The 25603-nt window shown below is 41.1% G+C and overlaps 1 protein-coding gene across 2 annotated transcripts in view; it reads left to right on the top strand.

The window, feature by feature from the left end:
- The window catches only part of LOC115198913 (chemokine-like protein TAFA-2), a 54586-nt gene extending 29493 nt beyond the window's left edge, over nucleotides 1-25093 (top strand). The window contains exons 1-5 of one of the 2 annotated variants that reach the window (XR_003879319.1): nucleotides 9510-9617; nucleotides 13903-14055; nucleotides 20430-20554; nucleotides 21257-21313; nucleotides 23855-25093. Coding sequence is in view for 1 of the 2 variants with exons in the window: in XM_029761326.1 (XP_029617186.1) it covers nucleotides 9515-9617; nucleotides 13903-14055; nucleotides 20430-20554; nucleotides 21257-21286 (411 nt within the window). In the remaining variant the exon portion in view is untranslated. Of the gene's footprint in view, nucleotides 1-9509; nucleotides 9618-13902; nucleotides 14056-20429; nucleotides 20555-21256; nucleotides 21409-23854 lie in introns of those variants that run through there. The other variant, XM_029761326.1, reaches the window with a different exon arrangement.
- The last annotated feature ends 510 nt before the right edge of the window (nucleotides 25094-25603 follow it).

Here is a 25603-nt window from a genome sequence, read left to right as displayed (position 1 = left end):
ATCATTTTCCCATCCCTGGCTACGGTTTACTGTGCAATAAAGCAACATATTCAGTTCCATGTTTTCCAGGAAGTGATATATTACAGCTTCAGTTAGTAAGTTATTAAGAGTCGGGTGCAGAGTGCTCAGACAATAATTGGCTAACAGGTAGAACAGTCAGTCTCTGTGGCTAATTAAAGGCATTAAATAATCACCTGTCTCTTCTCGCCTGTCCTTGGTACAGAAATGAGAAGTTTCATCAAGCCTCCTAAAAATAGAGTGCTCCCTCGCTCTGACGCCTCACTTTTCACCTTCTCTTTCTCATCAAAGAGGAGCTCAGCGCGCCCGAGCACGGCTTAGACACTCTATTCATGTTTCCTCTCGCTTATTGGCTTCCGTTAATCCGAGGTAGGAATTTTTGGTTTCCGATCACACCAAGTTAGGCTAAGAAAATTTAGCCTGTGACTTTGAATGCGGCATGCGGCACCCGGGGGATAGATTGTGTCTTTATTTAACAGTACAGTATCTTAACTTTAAAGGCCCAGTGCAGTCAAAAATGTGATTTATATATATTTCCACATTATGAGGTTGAAATAATGCTGTGAAAATTATGATTAAGGACCCTTTAGTGTAATAGCTATTTGGAAAGAGCGGCTGAAATGTGTCTGTTTTGGGGGGATGGAGTTTGGCTTGCCTGCTGTCATCAAATTAGTTAATAGACCAATAAGAAAGAGTTCCAAACCATTCTGCCAATAACAGCTAGTTTTCAGTTTTCCCCTCCCCACTCAGACTACTCTGACAGTCCTAGTAAAATTCTTGCTTGAGAAACTGCTCTTTGCTAAGCAATTTGTATTTCTTTTTGACCATTTTAATTGAAAACAATCACAGTAAGGTACCTAATTGTTACCCAGAAATGATTTGATATTGAGATAAAAATGGCTGCACTGGACCTTTATAGGGAATGTCGTTTTAGTCACAACAGATGGAGTCTGAGGTAACAACGGTTTAGAGGTGTGTTAAACAGCCAAGCCCATGAACACAATTCTACTACGACATATAAACAAAGTCAGTGCATTAACACTGGTGAAACATGTCATCCCGATGTGTCTGGAACTAAATTAGTTCTCAGCTCTCCTGTCCGATCGCATCAACAGCTCCTTAAATTACATGTAATATTAGGCTTGTTTAAACCAAATCACTGCTACAGGTGTGAATGTGCCTCGGCATCTGTGTACCCGCCAGCTCTCCCAAGGGTCTCGATTGAAGGTCACTTTCCCTAGTGGGCAAAGTTGGATGTGATGTCATAATGACAGTTTTTGTTGTAGTGACGTCATGATTGAAAACAAGAGGGGTGTTCAGGTTTCTTATTTGTCCCAAATTAGCGTCCTAGCTGCATCACCCACGTGGATGCTACAAAACAATGGTGGTGGATCAGGAACGGTACCCTTTACTGTGTCCTTTATGAGCCCCATCTTGTAATTGCAGATAACAGGTCACATTTCATTGTCTTTTGTTCTAAGAAGAATCAATGCAACCCCTGTCTTGTGGTGATTCTGCGTTGATTCCCATACGGTGGTTAAGTGTTTGTGAAAAGCGGCCTACCCTAAAAGGTCAGACCACTTGGCACCCTCGGTTTGTTTTATATGTTGCTACTGCACCTCAAGCAAATACTGGGGGAAAACACTCCGAAGCCTAGGTGGTTCTATACAAGAATAAATTACGGTGTTTTGGTGTCTAATGCTAGCACACAGCATGTGTACACATAGTCTACATACACGCATGCACGCGCAAACGCACACATATACACACCCACGGCCTCACACACTACAGGCATGGCCACGTGCACACTCCTGCACGCACACCTTCCGTAACAATCTGCATCATTCACCATGATTGGATAATTCAAGTGGCTCTCCGTTTTTGACATGTTGTCAAGTGCCAGATCTTTGAAGTCATTTGCTCCCTGCTGAACAGCTAGGACCTATTCACCCTGCAGCACTAAGGCATAATGTGGTGCCACTTCTCTATGGCAGCATCCCAAATGGCCCCCTAGTCCCTACATACTGCACTACTTTTGACAAGAGCCCTATGTAATATAGGCCTGTAGGGGATAGGGTGCCATTTGGGACGTAGCCTATGTTCCCTACCCAATACACTGCTTTCTCTCTGTAGCATCGTCTTCTGGGATTAGGTTGTAAGGGGATGGAAACATTGCTTTAAAAAATATTGCACATGAATATTTCAAACGGCTGCCTTAGCATGTCAATAGCCGTAACGAGTGTTGCACTTCTGAAGAGAGAATGGTAAAGAGTGACGAGAGGGGAAATATGCTGCATACACTTAGGGAAGACATCCCACATTATACCCTCATCTATTGACATTCATGATACATGTTATTGTAATAGTGTAATTCATACAGCGGTGCAGCCCAAAGGCCTTATCATAAATAAATGACAAAAGCAGAATAAAGCAATACGATTAAACATAAAGGATAATATAAAGACGAGAAAAATGCCAAATCAAAACCAATACATTTTATGACAGACACGGAAGACAGTGGTGATATGTGGTTAGATAAAAGGACCCAAATATTTCAAGGCTCTAACTCTTTGAGACTGGTGGAGACCAGTGTCTGAATTGCACAGGAAGTCTAATATGTCTGTTTGCTCAGACATCGCCAGCCTGGGTGGCGGTGCGGATGCTGCATATAAATAACACAAACCTCATCAGGTCATTACTAGTACAGGCAGGTGATGCACATTTCCTCTGCGGATGCGACAAAGGTCACCCACAACAATAATCACCACTTCATCAATATCAGCTGTGCACGTAAGAAATGTACCGAGGAGGTAGGCCTAATGTGGTATTGTGTGTAGATGGAAAAAAAGTAAGTAATATTACCATTGTTATCAAGTCTGACAAGACCAATATGCGTTAAAGAAAAATAGCTCTTGCTGGGTTCTTTACAGTTATTTCAGTCGCATCAATCAAGAAGACAAACTTAATAGAACGTACAAAAGGGCATAACTAGCGAATGTAAACGGCAGAACTCAAAGACGTTATTTCATAGTTCCCCCCTATATTCATCTCTCTCTGATCAATCTTTTCATGTGGAAGTCATTATTGGGTAGCAGTCAAGGAGCCCATCCTGTATGACTACTTCCTGTACTACCTTTCATTAAAGTAAACACTCAAAAGATATGCAATGCCTTACTACTAAAATGTTTAGACCACATTCATTCATAATTCATAAAGCCTCGGCTAAGAGAGCAATTACGGTCCATATCAAAATAGACCATTGTACTATGACCTCATAACTCATAGGAGGAGGAAGTGTGAAAAGGAGAGCAAGAGAGGCAGCCATCCAATCCATTGGTGTGAATGCACTGGTTTCTCCTGATTGGTAATAGTGCCAGAGTGAACTTGATGGGAAACGGATTGAAATATCACACTGACCCCCGTACGCCTGTCTGAGACGGGGTTGAATGTTGCAGCCTGCTACGTTTATGAGCTTGCCCTCTTAAATGGCTTCACATCTCCAATGTGTGATTACGGAAGGTGTCATTACGGAAGGTCATTATGACGGTTACCACTCGGAAAGGGCACTCAGCGTTGGTGTCTGGTAACAAGTGAACACTTGGAAGTGAAAACTTTTGAAAGGGTTCAAAACTGAAGTCAGGTCATGCATTTAGGGGTCCCTGCATTTTCATGTCAGTTACACTTACAGTATATTGGGAAGCTTCTACATGTTGTTTGTGTTTTTTATCTCTGCCGGACATGCATTGCAATTTCCATTAGCCAGAGTGACCCGGTTAGCTCAAGATAGACATTGAACCAGAGAATATTTTGTGACAGGGTTTGGTGATTTTGTTGATAGTTTTGACCTAAAAATCATAGACTGTTATGACTGGTGTCACGTCTCGTTTACATTCACATTAAAGCAGGATCATGAAAAGTGTTTGGTGTGACAGAGGGGAAAAAGCATTACTTTCGCTTCATACTGTCAGTGGAGAACATCTGTGTAGCAGAGATGCTTGTTCTGTGACCGTGCAATCGGCCCACTGCAGCTGTCCGAGGTGACAGTCCCTGTCACGGTCGAAGAAAAGAGAGAAAGGGAGGGGGGGAGAGGGGGAGTGAGAGAGAGACGAGAGAGATAATCCCTGTATCAAATCCAGCTCCAGAGACAGAGAGGAAAGTCCAGGTTTTTGCAGTTTAACGATTTCACTCCCTTGCCTGCCAATCTCTCCATCCAGAGCTTTGTCTGTCTCCCACGCCACCCTCTCCCTCACTTTATTACACTGAGACTTTTATCATATGTTGGGCCATGTCTATAGGAATAAAAGCCTATGTTTGTTCGCCGAATGTGTCAGGGCTCTTTGTTGCTATGGCCTCCCAAATCCCTCTGTCGGTTACTGTGGGTCGTCTCAAAGAGGTTTGCACAGTACAGTGGTGTAGGAACAGCTCTCATCATGCGTGGCTTAACTGTGTAATAGCTTTGCAACTTCAGCAGATCTTACTTACTATAATGGCTCCACCATTACTGTACCATCAGAGTCTCCTCTCCTGTATGGCCTCTTTCTTTGCTAATAGGGCCCTTACTTTTTTCCACTATGTAAATACAGATGTAGGATCTTAATTTGATCTTCCTGTTGCAGGAGAACTGTCCTGCAATACAGGAAATGTAAAATTTGTAATGTATTTGAGGTATAAAAAGGCTTCTGAAGCTAGTAATTTCCACTTTGAAATGTATCAAGCCCCACAAAAATGTCCATTCATTTTAATCCACATAATAATTCACATTTCCTGTTGCTGCAGGATTATTTTCCTGCTGTTGCAAACTGGCTCAAATTAACATCCTACGTCTGTAAGTCTTGATGAATAAATTCCCTTCCTGAGTTCCTTCCTCTTTACAGTATGTATGTAGGCCAAGGTCGATGGAGTCTTTTGTCCACATTATGAAAACTATTATAGATTGGTCCTTCAAGGCTGGGATATGAGTGACATATGTGTTACGCGGCAAAATATTTTTAGGTTTAACAAATAGGACAGAATGATTTGACATGTATCCCGTTGATACAGTCTGTCTTCACAAGGGAATACAGTTTTTCCACTATCTCTTCCCCTTGGCAAACGTGGTCTTAGATTTCAGCCCCACTCTTAAATTATTGAATCTCAAGTTTCTTAAAAAGCAACCTAGTTATGCTATCCATCCCTGACAAAAGTTCTAAAACTTGCAGCAGCTTGACCCATTGGCTGTGAGAACACTCCATCGCTCGTCTTTGTTCTTGTATCAGCCTGAAAAGACTTACTGATGCAAACACTCACTCTGGGTTGAAAGAGATCTTGGTATGTTGCCCTGTCTGTAGAGTGCCAGCATCTCGCTTTTACCTCAGGTCAGAACCCATCACTGTCTGTCCATGGGGAAGGCTGACCTACGACCTTCTCCTCACCACAACGGCACAGGGGGAACTTATCAAAGTCTGTGAACACGACCTCGCTCTCCACAGATCAGCCAAGGAGCTCGGCAGAATCTAGTAATGATTTTGGGGAATAGGCTAACGTTCAGTGGAAGGCTGACCATAACCCCTCAGGAAACTAAAAAGATTTGGCATGGGTCCTGAGATCCTGAAAAGGTTCTACAGCTGCAACATCGAGAGCATCCTGACTGGTTGCATCACTGCCTGGTACGGCAATTGCTCGGCCTCCATCCAGGACCTCTACACCAGGCAGTGTCAGAGGAAGGCTCTAAAAATTGTCAAAGATCCCAGCCACCCCAGTCATAGACTGTTCCCTCTACTACCGCATGGCAAGCGGTGCTGGAGTGCCAAGTCTAGGACAAAAAGGCTTCTCATCAGTTTTTACCCCCAAGCCATAAGACTCCTGAACAGGTAATCAAATGACTACCGGGCTATTTGCATTGTGTGCCCCCCCAACCCCTCTTTTATGCTGCTGCTACTCTCTGTTCATCATATATGCACAGTCACTTTAACTATACATTCATGTACATATGTACATATTACCTCAATTGGCCCGACCAGTGCTCCCGCACATTGGCTAACCAGGCTATCTGCATTGTGTCCTGCCACCCACCACCCGCCAACCCCTCTTTACGCTACTGCTACTCTCTGTTCATCATATATGCATAGTCACTTTAACCATATCTACATGTACATACTACCTCAACCTACCTACCTAACCGGTGTCTGTATGTAGCCTCAATACTTTTATAGCCTCGCTACTGTATATAGCCTCGCTACTGTTTTTCACTGTCTTTTTACTGTTGTTTTATTTCTTTACCTACCTATTGTTCACCTAATACTTTTTTTTGCACTGTTGGTTAGAGCCTGTAAGTAAGCATTTCACTGTAAGGTCTACACCTGTTGTATTCGGCGCATGTGACAAATAAACTTTGATTTGATTTGAACCACATGCTGACCTAATGACCTGTTGGAACCACAGTGAGGACCAGCCTCGTAAAGCAGTTCATCGTAGCTTGTGGATAGGAATGAATCACATGGTCTTCATCCAATCACAGTTGGCCTATTTAGTAATACTATTCAATCTAACCAATAATTGTACTCCAGAGTATTTGGTGTTATGAGGCAAATACTCACTTCACTGCTAGCAGTGGCAATGTTCTCATATCAAACCCATGCATTATGACACAGTTTCAGATATTTATCAAGAATATAGTAATTAACATGAATATGTGCAAAAACAGCATAATTACATAAATCATATTTGCATTAGTAATTGTTGGCGCTCAATGAAGACACGTGTTATTGCTGGTCATTAAACAGTAACAGCATTTAACATCCAACACCTGACTTTATGAAAACCTGCTAAATATAGATATTATTACATTAAAAAGGTAATAACGCGTATTTACATCTTATTAATGCAACATAATATAGCCTTTTATACCTTTTATATTATAATTTAATGAAATCAAAATATACAGTCAATCCCTTATTTTTCATTGCACTCACTTCAGCTAATTTTACATATAGATCAGCTATGTATGCACGTTTCTTCTGTGTGGGAAAACTCTTTTTGAAGTGGTCCTTCCATAGCCAATGCAACCGCTCCCCTCTGCAAGGTCAAGTTGAGTCTTTTGAAAGGCTGCTCATTGGTCTGTAACTATTCAATATGTTTCAGAGAGAGAAGAAGTCAATAGAATAGGAAGGGGCATACGAACAGGAAAGGAAACATTTTTCTTGCTTCATTCAGTTTTAAACGAATGCACTTTGTACTCTTGAAAGAAAATCAAATCTACACTCCATAGGCCATACATCGAACAACAGACCTTACTGCTACAGAGATATAAAGGGAGAAAAGTCCCATTCCAAATGAATTTGAACACAGATATCAATTAAGGCAAACCACTGAGGTGGCACGAGTGAACAATACTATGTTCTTCAAATTAACAATTTTAATAGAGGTATTGTATCATTAATATCAGCACACATCCATAGATTAGAGGCAGAAGAAAAAGAAACTCATCCTCACAAACCATATTTTAATTATACAGTACATTTCTCTGTGGTTTATTCCTGTTCGGTTTGTTTTTGCTCTCCTCTAAACTTTTGTGTGATATTTGTGTTTTGTGCCTGCAGCAATCAGTGGCATACATTATGCATATTTCCTCTGGGTCTATTCTGTGACAAAATCCATGCATTAAACATGAAGTTGTATTTGAATAAAACACACAAATTAGAACTTGATGCTTGCACTTTGACACTATCTTAACTCGAAAATAAGTGTGAGTCTCCTCCTTTCTGTCTAAAACTACAGTACAATTAAAAATAGTAATTTCACACAATGGTGATGTGGAATATGGAGGTAACTCAAATCCCACTGCTTGAAGTGGGACTGTTATTATCTGCACCCTTTCATAGTTTCCCTTGCAATCAAAAGGCTTTCAAGAATACTAATAATGCACAAAATGGTTCTTTACTTCACAGACTTGTGCTTTCTCAGAGAAACCCCTCATGTGAGGTAGTGGTATATGTGAGTGTTCAGGGAGGAGTGAAGATTTAGGAAGGGGATGAATAGTTTGCTAAATCAACACTCACTGATCCCTCATGATTATCGGAATAATTTTGAACAGTCAGTGAACAAGGTGAAAAATGGGGTTGTTGACTAGAAAGAGGTTAATAATGTGTTTGTTTGTGCTGTGCATGGCTGATATACTGGCACAGTTATGCAGCATCATAGTAACATCCACTTATTATGGGAGACGTGGAATGAACAGTACATTTTACAAATCTTGCATTGGAAAATGTAATCCTGTGCAAGGCCACAATGGCAGCTCAGTGCTGTATTAGAATGGTCAGTCTTATCTGTTTTGTTGATCGGCCATCTTTTAATCACTATTTCCGCACTCAAAAGGCCAGCTCCCGTTTCATGATTGCAAAAATAAAATGAACTACATGAATAATCTGATAATCCCTGTGAGAGATACACAATCTATATGTCAATGATCGAGGTGGAGAAAGACAGGGGATGGTGAAATAAAAGGGGTAGACGAAGCATGTAACTGTCTCTGCCTCATGGCATCTGATACCTCGCCTCTTCCAGTAATTACTGCACCACTTGTGTCTTGTGTTCGAAATTTGATCATTTCCTGTCAAGGATAGCAAGCAATGCCAAATGGTTTATGTATTCCGTCCCAATCTCAACCACACTTCATTAGGGAGAAAAGAGTGCAGGGCCCAGGGTAAGGCAGAAGGAATGGATTAATTCTGAGTAGAAGAACCCAGGCTCCTCTCTCGTCTCCTCCCTGTGTGGAGCCACAGCCCACGGGCCTCTGCCCTACTGCCCTACTGAAATGGTGAGGGCCTGTGTGGGGGTGGCAGAGGGCCTCACCTGCTCTGAGTGGCCCTTTTGGCTCCGTCATAGAGAGAGAGAGAGAGAGAGAGAGAGAGAGAGAGTTAATTAGGAAATATGGTAGAGACGGAGGTAAAGCAAGTGAATGAAACTAGAGAAGAGGGGATGGGCAGAAAAAGATAGAGGGGGTTAATGAAGGTGGAGATGAGTAGTTGACTAGTGTGTAGGCTTCCGGTCAGCAGAGGTTGGCCAGATGTCTGATGCAATTTAAAGCACATCTCCTACAACACAGGAGAAGACACTACTAGATGGACACTTGTTGTGCCTTTCTTGGAAGTGGATTTGAAAAGGCAGGAGCAGAATGAATGTGAACCATGGGACATCAATAGTCAAATGTCTTCCTCTTTTCGCACTGATCCAAATAGACACGAACGGTAAAAGTAATATGGCAGAAAGCAACGGGATGATTTTCTTTCACCCGTTCAGTTGTTACAGATCAACGTTGATGAATAATAGCTATGTGGAGAGAGGAAGTCTCTTAAGACCACTGAGACGCAACGGTCATGTTTTGGATGACCTAAATGCCTAACGTGCGAGATGCTGAAGTAGACAATGGGATGCTTGTGTATAAGTGTATAACCATTGTTAAAACAAACTAAGTGTAGCCGTGCATCTCTCTTCACCCTCTCTGTTTTTCTCTCGCAGGATGAGTGAGAGACACACACAGCAAGGAAGTAAAGGGGTTCTACTTCTAATGGTCTGCATGGTGACTCTGCTGGAGACGGCCAGACCAACAGAAGGTGTCAGAGGTAAGGACAGTACGGTACACCTGTAAGAAGGGGCGTGTTATGATGAGCGTCTGTTGGCTGTCGTGGACAAAGTGGAGCATGCTCATTGCATTTTTTTACGCTCATTTTGGCAGATGCCTACTGTATATGCGCTGAGTGTACAAAACAGTATGAACAGACTGACCAGGTGAATCCAGGTGAAAGCTATGATCCCTTATTGATGCCACCTGTTAAATCCACTTCAATCAGTGTAGATGAAGGGGAGAAGACAGGTTAAAGAAGGATTTTTATGCCTTGAGACAATTGAGACATTAATTGTTTATGTGTGCCATTTAGAGGGTGAATGGGCAAGACAGAATATTTAAGTGCCTTCGAACGGGGCATGGTACTGTAGTAGGTGCCAGGCGGACCGATGGAATGATTTCAACACCTTGTAGAGTCCATGCCTCAAGGAATTTAGGCTGTTGTGAGGGCAAAAGGGGGTGCAACTACATTCATCTTGCTAGTTTAGATGATGTCTGATCTCTGAGCCTTCACATTATAATAACTTTCTATAGCCTATAGTATGCCTAGATGTTTTATCTTAGGTCAGAGATGATTAAATGCACCTGATGTTCCATCGAAAAAGGATTGTGGGATAGGGATTAAATGTGTGAAAGAGATAGAATTCAAAATAGTTCCCTTGTCTTGTTAAGACTGTTGACATGCTGGGACACCACTAGAACATCACTAGAACCCAGCGAGATCAATTATGGCATCTCAGTAACATTACAAGTGTGGGGCAACTCGAATGTTTTAGCCTCATTGTTTTCAACACTGAGAACCTCACTGACAATCCACTGTCGCAGATAATTGGCAATGTGATTCCGTAGACATGCAGGGTGGCCATTCGTGGACATGACAGAAAATATTTAGCTTTCTTCTGTCTGTCGACCAATTAAAGTAGGGCATGGGCCTCCAGCATGTGGCTTTTGATTGGCAGCGATCCTTACTCAAGGCGCTCATCATTTCTGCAGGAATTGGATCAGAATAATCTCGCACACGTTCAATTTCTATCTGATAGCTTCAGCAGCCCTCTAATTTCCCTCGGGTGTTATTTCTGTTGCTGTAAACCTGTTATCATTCCAGGGATGAAATCAATCCAGAACACGTTCAAAGTCGAAAAAAATAAATTATACCATTGAAAAAAAGAACCACCCTAAGTAAATATTGTTGGTTTCGGCAAGCAAATAAATTGATTTTCTAATGCACTTTGTGTCCTATTTGAGTGCTCGCAATACTTTTTTATATTAGTGGCTTCTGTCAGCAAAAAGCTGCATAAATTTGTATATCTTCAAAACAACTCTTCCCTCTTTGCGCTTTGACGTGTTGGCTTTAATTTGCTGAGATGTGCAGGAAGAGTGATCTGCCTCGCCTTCCGAGTTGCTCTCTCTGGTTCACCTTGTATTTGCCATTGTATTGAGTTGTTTACACGGTCAAGGTGCAATACTGGAGAGGCACAACAAGAGCACTTGACCCTATGGGCACTCCTACCGGATACACATCCTTGGAATAAGATGTCCAAGGACCTTTACAATCCTTATCACTACAATGATCCACTGTCCTTGTAAAGTCAATGGAGGAATGTTTCTGATCATCTATATTTTTCCTAGTATTCCAAGTATTGATCCAATGAGAAAACACTGGACACATACAATTAGCACTTAGACTAAACATATAGCTTTAGTTTGTCCAATTACTGTCATAGACCATTAGCGCATTGCAATAAAATGTACAATGAAGCATGGTCTCACTCCAAAGGTTTACGACCTATTCAGCCTACTTAAAAACATTGTGAGAATGTCCTTATCCCCCCATTATACTGGAGCAATTCTATTTGAATTATGGGCAACCCAGAACGAGGATCCTATTATGTCTGTAAGTGCATTTTATCTTCTTTGTCGATTTCCAGTGTTTGTTGGGAAATCCGTTGGCTGGTAACAGTGCAAATGGATTGCCAAAAAAATGAACGTTGTTCTTTTCCTCAGGAGCACAGTTCCCAACCATTTGGGAGTCTTATTTATTTTTATTTTTTTTCTGAAACAGCACAATCAATACTTCTTGGTGAGGAATAGATCAGCAATTGCATTGCCCTCGGAAAATACATTTGATTTCACTTCTTAATCTGATTTGTGGAGTGCCTTGAGGATTTCACTACACAGACTGTCCGCTTCAGTGGAGCCCTGCAATAAAATGTATCTTATGTGTTCACGACCAATTTACATGATAAAAACGATAAGAAACGTTTCTATCTATGGCCCAAGCTTTACGGATGTCAGATGCAAAACACCATAAGGATCAATGATTTGAAAAGCTATTTGTGCCGCTGGTTGTCTTCACTTGCGCTATTGCTAAAATTGCATATTCAGAATTGATTTGAAGGTTAAAAAAAATCGAGACATTCTGTACTGTACATCTGAGACCGGCCTGGCCAAAAGCCTCTCAAACAGAGAGAAATAATGGCTATATAAAAAGTGAATATAATCATGAACTGTAGTGTTGGTACCACTTTCCTAACACGGACCCAGAGAATCAATTTGTAGTCAGTGCATAGCAATTACATGGGTCACCAGTTCTTCATCACCTTGGAATATGCTTTTCACCAGTGTATAAAGCCACTCACTCCTTTCCCATGCACCGGCCCAGCAGGGAAAGGCGCTTCTCTGGGACTCTGGGAAAAGACTCATTCCCAAGTACATAAAAAAAACTCTGTTTCATAGCAGGACAGCACATTGGTCATACGGCTAGAGCTCCAAATCTACAAAAAAAAAAACTATTCCTCTCTGTGTGAAGCGTGGCGCTACTTTTACATAGATCTAAGCAACGCCGGCAGAAACGTATTTGTCTTTCATATCTTTTTTGATACGACTAGAGTGTGAGTCAGACTCCCGCTACGTTCAAGCGATTGCTCCTCAGTTATTTTGATGTATGAGCAGGGACAGGGGGGACGGCGATAGCAGAAGCGCTATCAAAACTTGTGTATTATCAAAAAAGAGCTCCGCCTCCCTCCTTTTCACTTCCTGCTTGTCTTTTGATCTATAGGCCTATACCTAACACCTCTCTATAACATGGCACGACTACTCATCTGCTTGAACTCCTGACAGTTAGTGTGAGGAATCTCACCTGAGCAATAATACTCTTATCTGCTACTGTGAGTTCATCAACCACTGCATTCAGTTTGATCGAAGCCATTGGAAACATTCAAATGTTATTGATTGAGGTGTGATTCTTCCACATTGTGTCCCAGTGATGGTGGTGTTGAGGATGTTACTTTAGGTGTTGATGCAGCTGCAATACAGTCGACTCAATACCCTACCTCCTCCTACGACATTTCTGCCTAATTGAAAAAAAGAAAATAACATAACAAGGCATGCAAAAGCAATTTAATTAAATAAGCTTGGCTGGCTTCACTGGTATAAAGTAAAGCAATCAGTGGGAAGGTTCCACAGCACTTTTCATTTGTTGTTTACCAAGTGAGCAATAACTGCCTCTGCAGAAGGACGGACTCCTCGTGAAAATGTCACATGTAATTAAAAGAGCAGGAAGCAGCACAGTCTCTAAATAATTCAGACAATGTAGCCTGAGCTGTAAATTGGCTCAAAATACAGCAACTCCTAAGATAGGTATTTTTCAATTGTTTTTTGAATGGCAGAATAGCCTACTAATTCCTCGGCTGATACTTGCCGTTAAAAACTGTTTTAAAGCTTAATTGGAGTTATTCTGTACCTTCAGGGTTTGGATACCGCGAAAGTATTTGGGAGCCTCCCTTAACAGGTATATTTTATTTATTTTACCAGGCAAGTCACAAATTCTTATTTTCAATGACAGCCTAGGAGCAGTGGGTTAACTGCCTTGTTCATGGACAGAACAACAGATTTTTACCTTGTCAGCTCAGGGATTCGATCTTGCAACCTTTCGGTTACACATCCAACACTCTAACCACTAGGCTACCTGCCTCCAGTGTTCTGATTATGTGAACAGGCTGTTAGCCAACCTAATACAAAGTTAACTCTACAATTGATATATAGTAGGCCTAATCTATTGCCTGTTAAAAATGAACGCTTGATTCTAACGTTTTTTTGCAGTCACACAGCATAAGTAACACAATAGTATTTGCGTTGTGGCTCTTTTTTCTGTGCTGCACTATGACAAGAACTTGAGTTTTAGGCTATGTGGAAGTACTGTTGCATTATTTTGGTTCTGACAAGCATTTACTGACTTCTCAAGTGGCTAATTCTGATTTCAGTCTGTTCTATGTTTTCTACAGTGCATCAAGTCAGAACCGGCACTTGTGAGGTTGTGGCGTTGCATCGATGCTGCAACAAGAACAAAATAGAAGAACGCTCCCAAACGGTTAAATGCTCCTGCTTCCCTGGACAAGTGGCCGGGACGACCAGAGCTGCCCCGTCCTGTGTAGATGGTACGTTCCAGCTGAATATTTAATGTGCTATCGATGTGTCATTTTTTGCTGATGGTCTGTTCCACTCGGACTAATAGGAGGAGATTAGGCTGAGATCATCATTAAATCTTTATATTGTGAGCTCGCACCGTCTTCCTTAGTGAAACTGCTCTTAAGAATTGTTGTTAATTGTGTAACGCTTCAGACCACAAGGTGCTTAGTCATAGCCATCCACAGAGGCTTCATTTATACTTTGTTTTATACTTAAACTTTACAATGCACTTTACAAGTGTTAAACTGTAATGAAATGTGTTAAACAGTGTTTACCAGAAGTGCTCCTGTGCCATAGTCGTATCCTCATGGGAAATTAGTTTGGTCTCTTGTTTTTCAACCTAAAATTCCTTACATTTAGTGGAGTCTGATGCTTTACAACTCAGTAGTGTCTCTGCCTTTTACAGTAATGGCCTTGCTGAATTGTACTCCTCCTCTCATTCCCTATAGTCTGTAGAACCATGTGGTCCTATTAGAATGAGCTGAACATGCCAAATACACGGCCTTCAGAAAGTATTCATACCCCTTGACTTTTTCCACATTTTGTTGTGTTACAGCCCTTATTTAAAATTAATTAAAGTTAGATTTTTTTTGTCACTGGCCTACACAAAATACTCCATAATGTCAAAGCGGAATTATGTTTAAAAAATGTTTTTCAAATTAATAAAACATGAAAAGCTGAAATGTCTTCAGTCAATAAGTATTCAACCCCTTTGTTATGGCAAGCCTAAATACGTTCAGGAGTAAAAGATGTGCTTAACAAGTAACATAATAAGTTGCAAGGACTTTGTGCAGTAATAGTGTTTTAGCATGATCTTTGAATGACTACCTCATCTCTGTAAGGTCCCTCAGTCGAGCAGTGAATTTCAAACACAGGTTCAACCACAAAGACCAGGGATGTTTTCCAATACCTCGTAAAGAAGGGCACCTGTTGGTAGATGGGTATAAATGTAAAAAAAGCAGACATTGAATATCCCTTTGAGCATTGTGAAGTTATTAAGTTATTAATTACACTTTGGATGTATCAATACACCCAGTCACTACAAAGATACAGGCATCCTTCTTAACTCAGTTGCCAGAGAGGAAGGCAACCACTCAGGGATTTCACCAGGCCAATGTTGACATTAAAACAGTTAGAGTTGAATGGCTGTTATAGGAGAAAAGTGAGGATGGGTCAACAACATTGTAGTTACTCCACAATACTAACCTAATTGACAGAGTGAAAAAAATGAAGGAAAGTAATACTATACAGAAAGTAATACTGCTAAAAATGTGGCAAAGAAATACATTTTATGTCCTGAATAGAAAGTGTTGTTTGGGGCAAATCCAACACAACACATCATTGAGTACCATTCTTCAAGCATGGTGGTGGCTGCGTCATGTTACGGGTATGCTTGTCATCAGCAATGACTAGGGAGTTTTTTTAATGATTAAAAGAAATGGAATAGAGCTAACCACAAGCAAAATCCAAGAGGAAATCCTGGTTCAGTCTGCTTTCCAACAGACACTATGAGACAAATTCAACTTTCAGCAGGACAATAACCTAAACACAAGGCCAAATATACACTGGAGTTGCGTACCAAGATGACATTTAATTTTCCTGAGTTGCCTAGTTACAGTTTTGACTTAAATTGGTTTAAAAATATATGTCAAGACTTGAAAATGGCTGTCTAGCAAAGATAAACAAGAATGACGTGCAAATACTGTACAATCCAGGTGTGCAAAGCTCTTAGAGACTTACCCAGAAAGACTCCGAGCTGTTATCGCTGCCAAAGGTGATTCTAACATGTATTGACTCAAGGGGTGTGAATCACAGGAGGTTGGTGGCACCTTAATTGGGGAGAACAGGCTCGTGGTAATGACTGGAGCAGAATGCATCAATACACATGGTTTCCAGATGTTTGGTGCCATTCCATTTTCTCCATTCCGGCCATTATTATGAGCCGTTCTCCCCTCAGCAGCCTCTACTGGTGTGAATACTTTCTGAAGGCACTGTACCTATAGGACGTGAAAGTAGATGTTGTGAATCTCAGAGCTGTTTCAATGAGTGTTATCTTCAGGCACCCAGAAATCTGTTGTCTTTTCCCACCAGAAACCAATTTTACGCCTTCACTGCAACGTTGGGCCCAAGCCCGCTACCGCACAGCAGCGTTACCGGAGTGCCAAGTCTAGGTCCAAGAAGCTTCTAAAAAGCTTCTACCCCCAAGCCATAAGACTCCTGAACATCTAGTCAAATGGCTTCCCAGACTATTCACATTGCCCCCTCCCTCCTTTACACCGCTGCTACTCTCTGTTGTTATCATCTATCCATAGTCACTTTAATAACTCTATCTACATGTACATATTACCTCAACTAACCGGTGCCCCCACACATTGACTCTGTACCGGTACCCCCCTGTACAGTGAGGGAAAAAAGTATTTGATCCCCTGCTGATTTTGTACGTTTGCCCACTGACAAAGAAATGATCAGGCTATAATTTTAATGGTAGGTTTATTTGAACAGTGAGAGACAGAATAACAACAAAAAAATCCAGAAAAACGCATGTCAAAAATATTATAAATTGATTTGCATTTTAATGAGGGAAATAAGTATTTGACCCCCTCTCAATCAGAAAGATTTCTGGCTCCCAGGTGTCTTTTATACAGGTAACGAGCTGAGTATAGGAGCACACTCTTAAAGGGAGTGCTCCTAATCTCAGTTTGTTACCTGTATAAAAGACACCTGTCCACAGAAGCAATCAATCAGATTCTAAACTCTCCACCATGGCCAAGACCAAAGAGCTCTCCAAGGATGTCAGGGACAAGATTGTAGACCTACACAAGGCTGGAATGGGCTACAAGACCATCGCCAAGCAGCTTGGTGAGAAGGTGACAACAGTTGGTGTGATTATTCGCAAATGGAAGAAACACAAAATAACTGTCAATCTCCCTCGGCCTGGGGCTCCATGCAAGATCTCACCTCATGGAGTTGCAATGATCATGAGAACGTTGAGGAATCAGCCCAGAACTACACGGGAGGATCTTGTCAATGATCTCAAGGCAGCTGGGACCATAGTCACCAAGAAAACAATTGGTAACACACTACGCCGTGAAGGACTGAAATCCTGCAGCGCCCGCAAGGTCCCCCTGCTCAAGAAAGCACATGTACATGCCCGTCTGAAGTTTGCCAATGAACATATGAATGACACCATCCCCACCGTCAAACATGGAGGTGGAAACATTATGCTTTGGGGGTGTTTTTCTGCTAAGGGGACAGGACAACTTCACCGCATCAAAGGGATGATGGACGGGGCCATGTACCGTCAAATCTTGGGTGAGAACCTACTTCCCTCAGCCAGGGCATTGAAAATGGGTCGTGGATGGGTATTCCAGCATGACAATGACCCAAAACACACGGCCAAGGTAACAAAGGAGTGGCTCAAGAAGAAGCACATTAAGGTCCTGGAGTGGCCTAGCCAGTCTCCAGACCTTAATCCCATAGAAAATCTGTGGAGGGAGCTGAAGGTTCAAGTTGCCAAACGTCAGCCTCGAAACCTTAATGAGTTGGAGAAGATGTGCAAAGAGGAGTGGGACAAAATCCCTCCTGAGATGTGTGCAAACCTGGTGGCCAACTACAAGAAACGTCTGACCTCTGTGATTGCCAACAAGGGTTGGCCACCAAGTACTAAGTCATGTTTTGCAGAGGGGTCAAATACTTATTTCCCTCATTAAAATGCAAATCATTTTATAACATTTTTGACATGTGTTTTTCTGGATTTTTTTGTTTGTTATTCTGTCTCTCACTGTTCAAATAAACCTACCATTAAAATTATAGACTGATCATTTCTTTGTCAGTGGGCAAACGTACAAAATCAGCAGGGGACCAAATACTTTTTTCCCTCACTGTATATAGTCTCGCTATTGTTATTTTACTGCTGCTCTTTAATTACTTGTTACTTTTATTTCTTATTCTTATCCGAATTTTTTAAAACTGCGTTGTTGTTTAGGGGCTCGTAAGTAAGCATTTCACTGTACACCTGTTGTATTCGGCGCATGTGACTAATACAATTTGATTTGATTTGAAGCCAGATTCACCTCCCATTAATACCGTACGACTTAATCCTCAAATTACTGACAGATCAGGGGTATAAGTGGCTGCTCCTTGTTTTGGAGCAATTCTCATGTGTGGCAAGCAGGGAATGTGTTTCTGTGAAATAAGTGTGAAATTAGATATACATTTGATTCATATGTGGTGAGCGAAGTATGCCAATAGTACTCTTGGCTTTCAAAAACGGATGTATTCCTTAAATCTCTTCTATTAACTGTTTTCTTGATTCGTAAGAGGTTTTCAATGTACAGAATACGAATGTCAATACTGACCATCATTTTCTAGGTCTAATGCTGTATCAGTGATGAAATCAGTGTATGTTTGCATGTGAACTGTAGATTTGAGTGCTTCAAAGTTGCCAGTAGAAAGATATGTACTTGATTTACATATCTTTATTTTAACTAGGCAAGTCAGTTAAGAACAATTTCTTATTTACAATGATGGCCTACCCCAGCCAAACCCTAACCTGGACGACGCTGGGCCAATTGTGCACCGCCCTATGGGACTCCCAATCACGGCCGGTTGTGATACAGCCTGGAATCGAACCAGGGTCTGTAGTGATGCCTCTAGCCCCAAGATGCAGTGCCTCAGACCGTTGTGCCACACGGGAGCCCTCATGGTAGATGTGCTGCTTCTGAAGCATAAAGCTGACGACTGCTGCGCCATATTTCCTTTCATTGGGTTATATCATACAGCCACTCTGATTTCCACATTCAAGGTTTAGCTACACTTCAACAGGCCTCACTGCAAAGTCAACTCAGCTTTACATATCCTCAAAACCGCTTTATAATTCCACAAGGCTGAAGTTTTGACCACAGAACCGTGAATTCACAAACCTCCCAGTTTTGCTTAGCTTATATTATATTTGCTGCATTCCTTGTGCACCTGGTATCATATTCAAAAGCTCACAGATTAATTTGCAAGGCTCCAAACCTGTTCCCTTGTATTGCAAAGTGAATGTAGGTGAACAGTGCTGTATATCAGAATACAGTGCTGTATATCAGAATGTTAAGACTAATGTATCATTGTCCCATAAAGTCCTTATTATGCTACTAGGTCTACAGGAAGTGGGAAGGGAACACTCGTTTTTGCTTTGAAATCAATAGAAAGTGCACAGCAATACCTATGCTTTCTAAGGGAAGGGGACGATTTGAAACCCTCACATTTTCAAAAAAGGCACTTGAAGTTGACTTACATCTATGCGATGTCAGTCCCAGAACATCACTTACCCACACTAATGTGGCAGTCAGACCACCAACCAGGCAGAAAGAGCTGCCTCAATTTGGGCTTGAAAAGCAGTTCACACCTAAAGTCTGGCACCAGATGCGTTTGACCTATTCGATGACATTTGAGTATTGACATTCTCAGCAAATTAAAGTGCTGTGCCAATGGCGCCCAGTTTAAAGTGCTCCACGGGTGATCTCTGAAAAATGATCAGCACTTAACCTTTTAATTATTCTTTTTTATACATCCAGGGATTACCTGAGCTCTCATCTCAGTTTGAGCCTGATCACCTCCTCAAAGCATTGTTAAGTGTTTGAAATGTATTCTGTTCCAACAGTTTGGTTGGACATCAAACCGTATGATACAGCCAACGTTGTACAATTACTGTCACTTCTAAAGGTGCTTTACACAAAATTGCTGTTATAATCATGCCTGTGGGATACAAATAAGTCTCTGTGCATGATGGTTTGGCTCTCATTAAATACAATACAACAACTTCATGGTATTTTGTGGTGAGGGGGAAAAAAATCGATACCGTTACGTTTCACCATATTATTTTTTGCCAATATTCTATCAATATTTGACTCCAAGTATTGATTTGTAAAAGAAATAGGTAGGTAGCGTAAGCGTTAGGTAGCGCTCGTTAGCTGTACATGCGCCAAAACGCCGCTATTTTTCATCCTTATAGCTTGTTCTCCATCTTATTTTTAAATTGCGGGCCAACATGTTTTCAGCACTTGTATTTCCCTGACTAATCAAAACTAATTTTCTCATGGCTCTCTCATGTCTCTCTCTGCAGCAGACACATAGTGAGCAATACGTTTGGAACATCAAAATCGCAGTACATATAGAATCGTGACAATCGCAATACATATCGTATTGGCACCTAAGTATCGTGATAATATTGTATCGTGAGGTCCCTGGCAATTCCCAGCCCTAGTGTTTTGTAAAACAAGGAACATGTCTGTTCCTGTATGTCTCCCTAGTAACTCTCAAAGCTGCTCATCATAACGGTGCCTCTGTTCTCCCCTAGCCTCTATAGTGGAGCAGAAGTGGTGGTGTCAGATGCATCCATGTCTGGATGGGGAGGAGTGTAAAGTCCTCCCAGATCTAAAGGGATGGAGCTGCGCCACGGGGAACAAGATAAAGACTACCAAGGTAAGGGTCATCGTAATCAACACATTGCACTTTAGACAGTGGCAACAAGCCATTGAATTTAATTTCAGCTGTACAGAGTACCAACATGGTAGCGGTCATAGTAGTCCTCATAGTAGCCAAGTACAGTCAACTTCAGTTTAAGAAGGCACCTATATGTTTCTCAATCTATTGACCTTGCCTATTAGTATCGTTGGTCAAGGTCAAACTGTTTAGTCTGAAATTACAGCACTCTGCCGTGCCATTGCTAAAACGGTCTAATGTTTGCAGTCACTACTGGGACCCCGGGGGCCTATATCTGAGGGTCCAACATGTCTCCTTAGCACTATCAGAGCCATTTGAGGACCGAAACGTGCAAATTACTCACTCCAATTACTTGCTTTTAACGCGGTAACCCGATGCCCATATCCTTCCCTGGGTTATGACGACCCCTAGACTTGAGTTCTGCCTCCTTCCATGTACTTAATTATTTAAACTGGCCACACCACACCTGTCTGGAGCCTGTAATTATCGATCCAGTGATTAGTCGGGACCTCAAAATGGATTTTCTTTTTTTTGGTGGCCGGTATTGCTGCAGCTGTATTGATGGATTGATCAACCATAATAACCTCACGCACGTGTTCATTTCGCCTGGTTTGAAATGTAAAACCCATCTCTTCACTTCTTCTTTTTCCCCTGTCTTTGTTAACACGGAACGCCGGAAAGATCTCATCGGACAGGGATCAGCTCTGGTAACCCTTGATGCCACGGAACCGAATCAAGGTGATGCAATCTTGTTAGATACATTTGATTGAATTAGACCAGTATCAGTGTTAATGTTCATTGTTTTCTGAATTCAGACTATTGCATTTAATGCAAATATTGCATATTACAGTTTAAACATTATCTGCATCCTACTGTGTCAAGTGCTGGTGAGAAACAGCAAACAAACCATTTCTATTAGTTTGAACATTTGCTTAATGAAGAAATAAGATTTACACCATGCTCCTTAATTGTACTTATTAGGATGCAAGTAATGACTATACATGGATAATGTATGGTTTAAATTGATAAATTCAACAAAACAGCTGGAGAGAGTGTTCTAATTGCTTTACCTGCCATCCAAGATACTTCAACATCTTTTGGAAGATGGAAAATACATTGCTTCCCCATAATGTGATTATGCCATCTCAATAAAATTGCCTTACATTAAAATGAAAGCATATTTCCATCTACCCGCTAATGTGCTTCCCTGCCACGGGCAAAACCTATTGAGAATGCAGGAGAATGAACAGGAGAATGATTATCTAGCATAACATGTCCAAATAACCCATTTAGCCATTATAGATTGGAAAATGATAATTGTACAGTGAATAATGAGCCGAGCCAGGTTGGGTATCTTTGTGTTACGGATTTCATGAGTCACCCTCTGACCCATACAGCTATAGGCCTGTTTCGCTCATTGTTTTCACTCAGCCTTAGGTTTAACACAATGTATGTGATTGAACATGATTCAGAAAGAGATGAGTTAAATGTTTTAAAAGCAGCCTGAAAAACCTTCAGAAGGTGCCACATTCCTATTTAATTCCTCCTGTCTTCTGTTGGTGATGATGATCTCAGTCGATGCATTCATTTTCCCCTTCTGCGACAACTCCACTGAGATGCCGTTAGATCTGTCTCGTGTAGGCTCCTTTCTCTGCTGACAAAAGCCTGCGTCTGCTCTTTGTCTTTGTAGCATGGAATTATTCTCAAATTAGTACCACATTAATCACAGTGACAGCTCGGAAATGTAAATGGCTCGTTGAGGGGGAGAATTTATTGCAATATGAACGACAAGAAGACGCTCTCTCCTTACACATATGCAAAGTGGCGTAGTGCTAACCTAAATATCTGTGGAATTTACTGAGAGTGTGTTTGATATGATTATGAGAGATTTTTTAATATGAAGTTAGGCGATGCCTGGGGGTTGTCATTGACATTTTTTATCACTATATTTTAAGATAATTTATTCAGAGACAGAGAATACAGTGTATTATGACATATGAAAAATGGGCCTGTCCACAGTCAAATTGCTGATTAGTCTGTCAAAGGTGCCTGTTTTCTTTGCAAAGTTCAGCAGTAAAAATGTAGCTTGACAACTCCCGTGGCAGCTTCCCTCAGCTGTCAGACTGGCCTAGTCGGTAGACAGTCTGCTGGAATCGATAGTGGAACGTCGTTATGAAGGTGTTATGGGTGTTCCTCGCAAGGCACGTTTCTTAAGCCCTTTCCGGAATGTACTTTTGCCTGAGCCGAGGAGCTGTCAGTCAGAGCCGGAGCTTCATGACGGGCAATTTAATCTTGTGAAGGGTCCGAAGTGCTGAGAGTATCTGACAGCATTAAACTAGGGGAGGCAGAAAACCTCAGTCTGTACGGTAAGGTAAATTCTATCCACACAAGTCCTTTATCAAGATAAAAACACCATCCCTGTCAGCAAAGGCCAGAATCTGATATGGAAGGTGGAACAGGAAAAATTTGAACAACAACTTGTCCTAAACTGCAAAACATATTCTCTGTTTCAATTTCCTTCAAGGAATTTCCTCCCACTGAGTGTAGCCCTATCACTACAAATAATTTCCCAGCACGGATGGGGGAAGGCATTTAGTTGGGAAAGCACATTTTTATCCAGGGGAAAGCACTTGTGCCTTTCAAATCTTGATTTAGTATTATGCTTATCATTATTGTTTTGCCCCTATCTGGAAAAAGAAGTGGACAAAATCATGTGTGACTTGTGCAGTCAGTGTGACAGAGGTAATTTCAGTGGCTGCGAACGCTAATGAGTTTGCTTTGTTTGTTGACCACTGTGAGCGGAGACGCTAATATCACCTGATAGCTTTTCTTTGCTCACTTTATTGCCTTTTCTCATTAAAACTAGCAAAGAAAACCAACCACCTAATTCATACAAGATTAGGTCATGAGATTAAGAATTGTAAACTTTTCAAAAAAGGTCATTTCATAATGCAAGCAGATGAACCATAAACTTTAGATGCAAAAGGCCTTGTGATAGACTTGTGATTACTTTGCACCAAATAACCTCAAATTCTTCTGGGAAAAGTACAAGATAGAAACTGACTCTGTAGTCACTGGGGACTGAATGTAGAACAATGGATTTTTAATTAATCTGTTCATTAACCTTTATGTCTACACTTCAAAGACACTCTATAATCCTTTTATAACTCAACAACTGGGTGGTGAAAACAGTGGCGTTGCTTGTACTGCACATACTGTATTAATTGTGAGATGAAATCTGGATGGTCTGATGTTCATGGAAATGTGTTTGTGTTACAGGTGGATCAATAAATGTTACTGGGTCTTTACCTGTGGAATACCATCATGGACTCAAGAACATTGCAGCGACCCTTTTTGTAAATAGAGACTCCCTCTATTGGAGACTATACTATGAATCTTCTGGAAGACTTACAAGCACAGGGTAACAAAGGACATCTGGATGAGAAGAGAAGAGTGGACACTACTAAATGATTGCTCAGTAGAGGGGACCTTTATTTTGAAAAGCCCAGACATGACTATCACCACATTGGACATCAGGATGTCTTTTTATTCTCTAACATTGTTCTGCTTATAGTGGATTACAATGGTGAATTTTGCCTAAACATTATTTGGAAAGTGATAGTTTTCCTTAGGGAAATAGTTTTTTCCACCCTCAGAATGCATTGTGCATCATTACTGTAACAGAGTATCATCAATATCAAGAATTCGATCCAGTTTTTAACAATCAAATGATGGTCAGAAAATAGTAAGAAGAAGAAATATAAAATTGGTGAACCTTATTGTATTGAGCCAATCATTGAACATGCAGGGTGATTTTCAAAGGAGCACAAAAAAGGCACAGGTACTGGAATTGGCGTATCTACACCTCCATATTTTTTAAATGGGTGGCCATTCTTGATGGTGCTGCGCGTAGGGAACTTAGCTTATTGAAATGAGAGTTGCAATCAATGGCCAACCAATGGCAAGTGAGAGAATGTGATGTATCCAAGGACAAATTGATGTAGACTACTGATGTATAGGGCAGACTACAGTGTAGGATTTACACCACCAAAACTGAAAACTGAAGGTCATGTTTGATTTGCATGTTTTATTCTAAGGGCATCATCTTTCATTTCATCTAGAGCAGATTGGGGCACTAGGTGCATACTTTTGAAAATGTACACATGAATGAAAGTGGTGTGCAAATGAGTTACCCTTAGTGTGCTTAACGTTTGCTTATGTTCTTTTGAAAATCCTCCTATCAACTGCCAGCTGATCCAGTTAGTTTGTCTATGTTGCACAATGCTGAAGCTCAGATTCGAATGGCCATGTAAAGTTTATGTTAATGTATGCAAGCTAAAATGCATTCATTCTACAATACTGGCAATAGTCCATGGGGTTGGTAGGGGCCGGTTAAGTACTTTTTAAAATGTATTTCTGATTCGCTGATAACTTTTCAACAGGTATCTCTGACGCTTCCTTCGTCTGTGCAAGTGATAACATCTTCGAATAATAAACTGTGGTTGTGTCTTAACTTAACGCTTGTCATGTGACCCTTAACCTCCTCAGGTGTAGGAAGAAGAAACCAGAGATTGACTCTGTTTAGCTATGCTTCACACAGTGTAGGCTACAGTATGAAGCTGATAAGGCTTCATAATGATTATGCAACAGCCCTTAGATTGAGCATCTCGATTGTGGAATGGAACATTGATTCCTTTCAGAGTCCTCGTTATGGGCTATGCCACAACACAGTGTACAAAAAACAAATATGTATACACACAGTCTTGTACAGCTAACCTTGTGGGGGCACACAATTCAGTCCCATTCAAAATCATATTTTCCCTAACCCCTAAATCTAAACCTAACTCTATCCCTAACCCGTACTCTTAACCTAAACTTAACCTTAACCCAAAAACCTAACCTTAACTCTAAACCTAACCCTAGTTCCTAACCCTAAACCTAATTCTAACCTGAACTAATTCTAACCTTAACCCTAAGCCCCCAAGTAATAGCATTTGACCTTGTGGGGATGAACAAAATGTCCCCAGT

This window comes from Salmo trutta, chromosome 8, assembly GCF_901001165.1.
Source record: "Salmo trutta chromosome 8, fSalTru1.1, whole genome shotgun sequence".
NCBI lineage: Eukaryota > Metazoa > Chordata > Actinopteri > Salmoniformes > Salmonidae > Salmo > Salmo trutta.
This window is presented reverse-complemented; position numbering and strand designations above follow the sequence as displayed.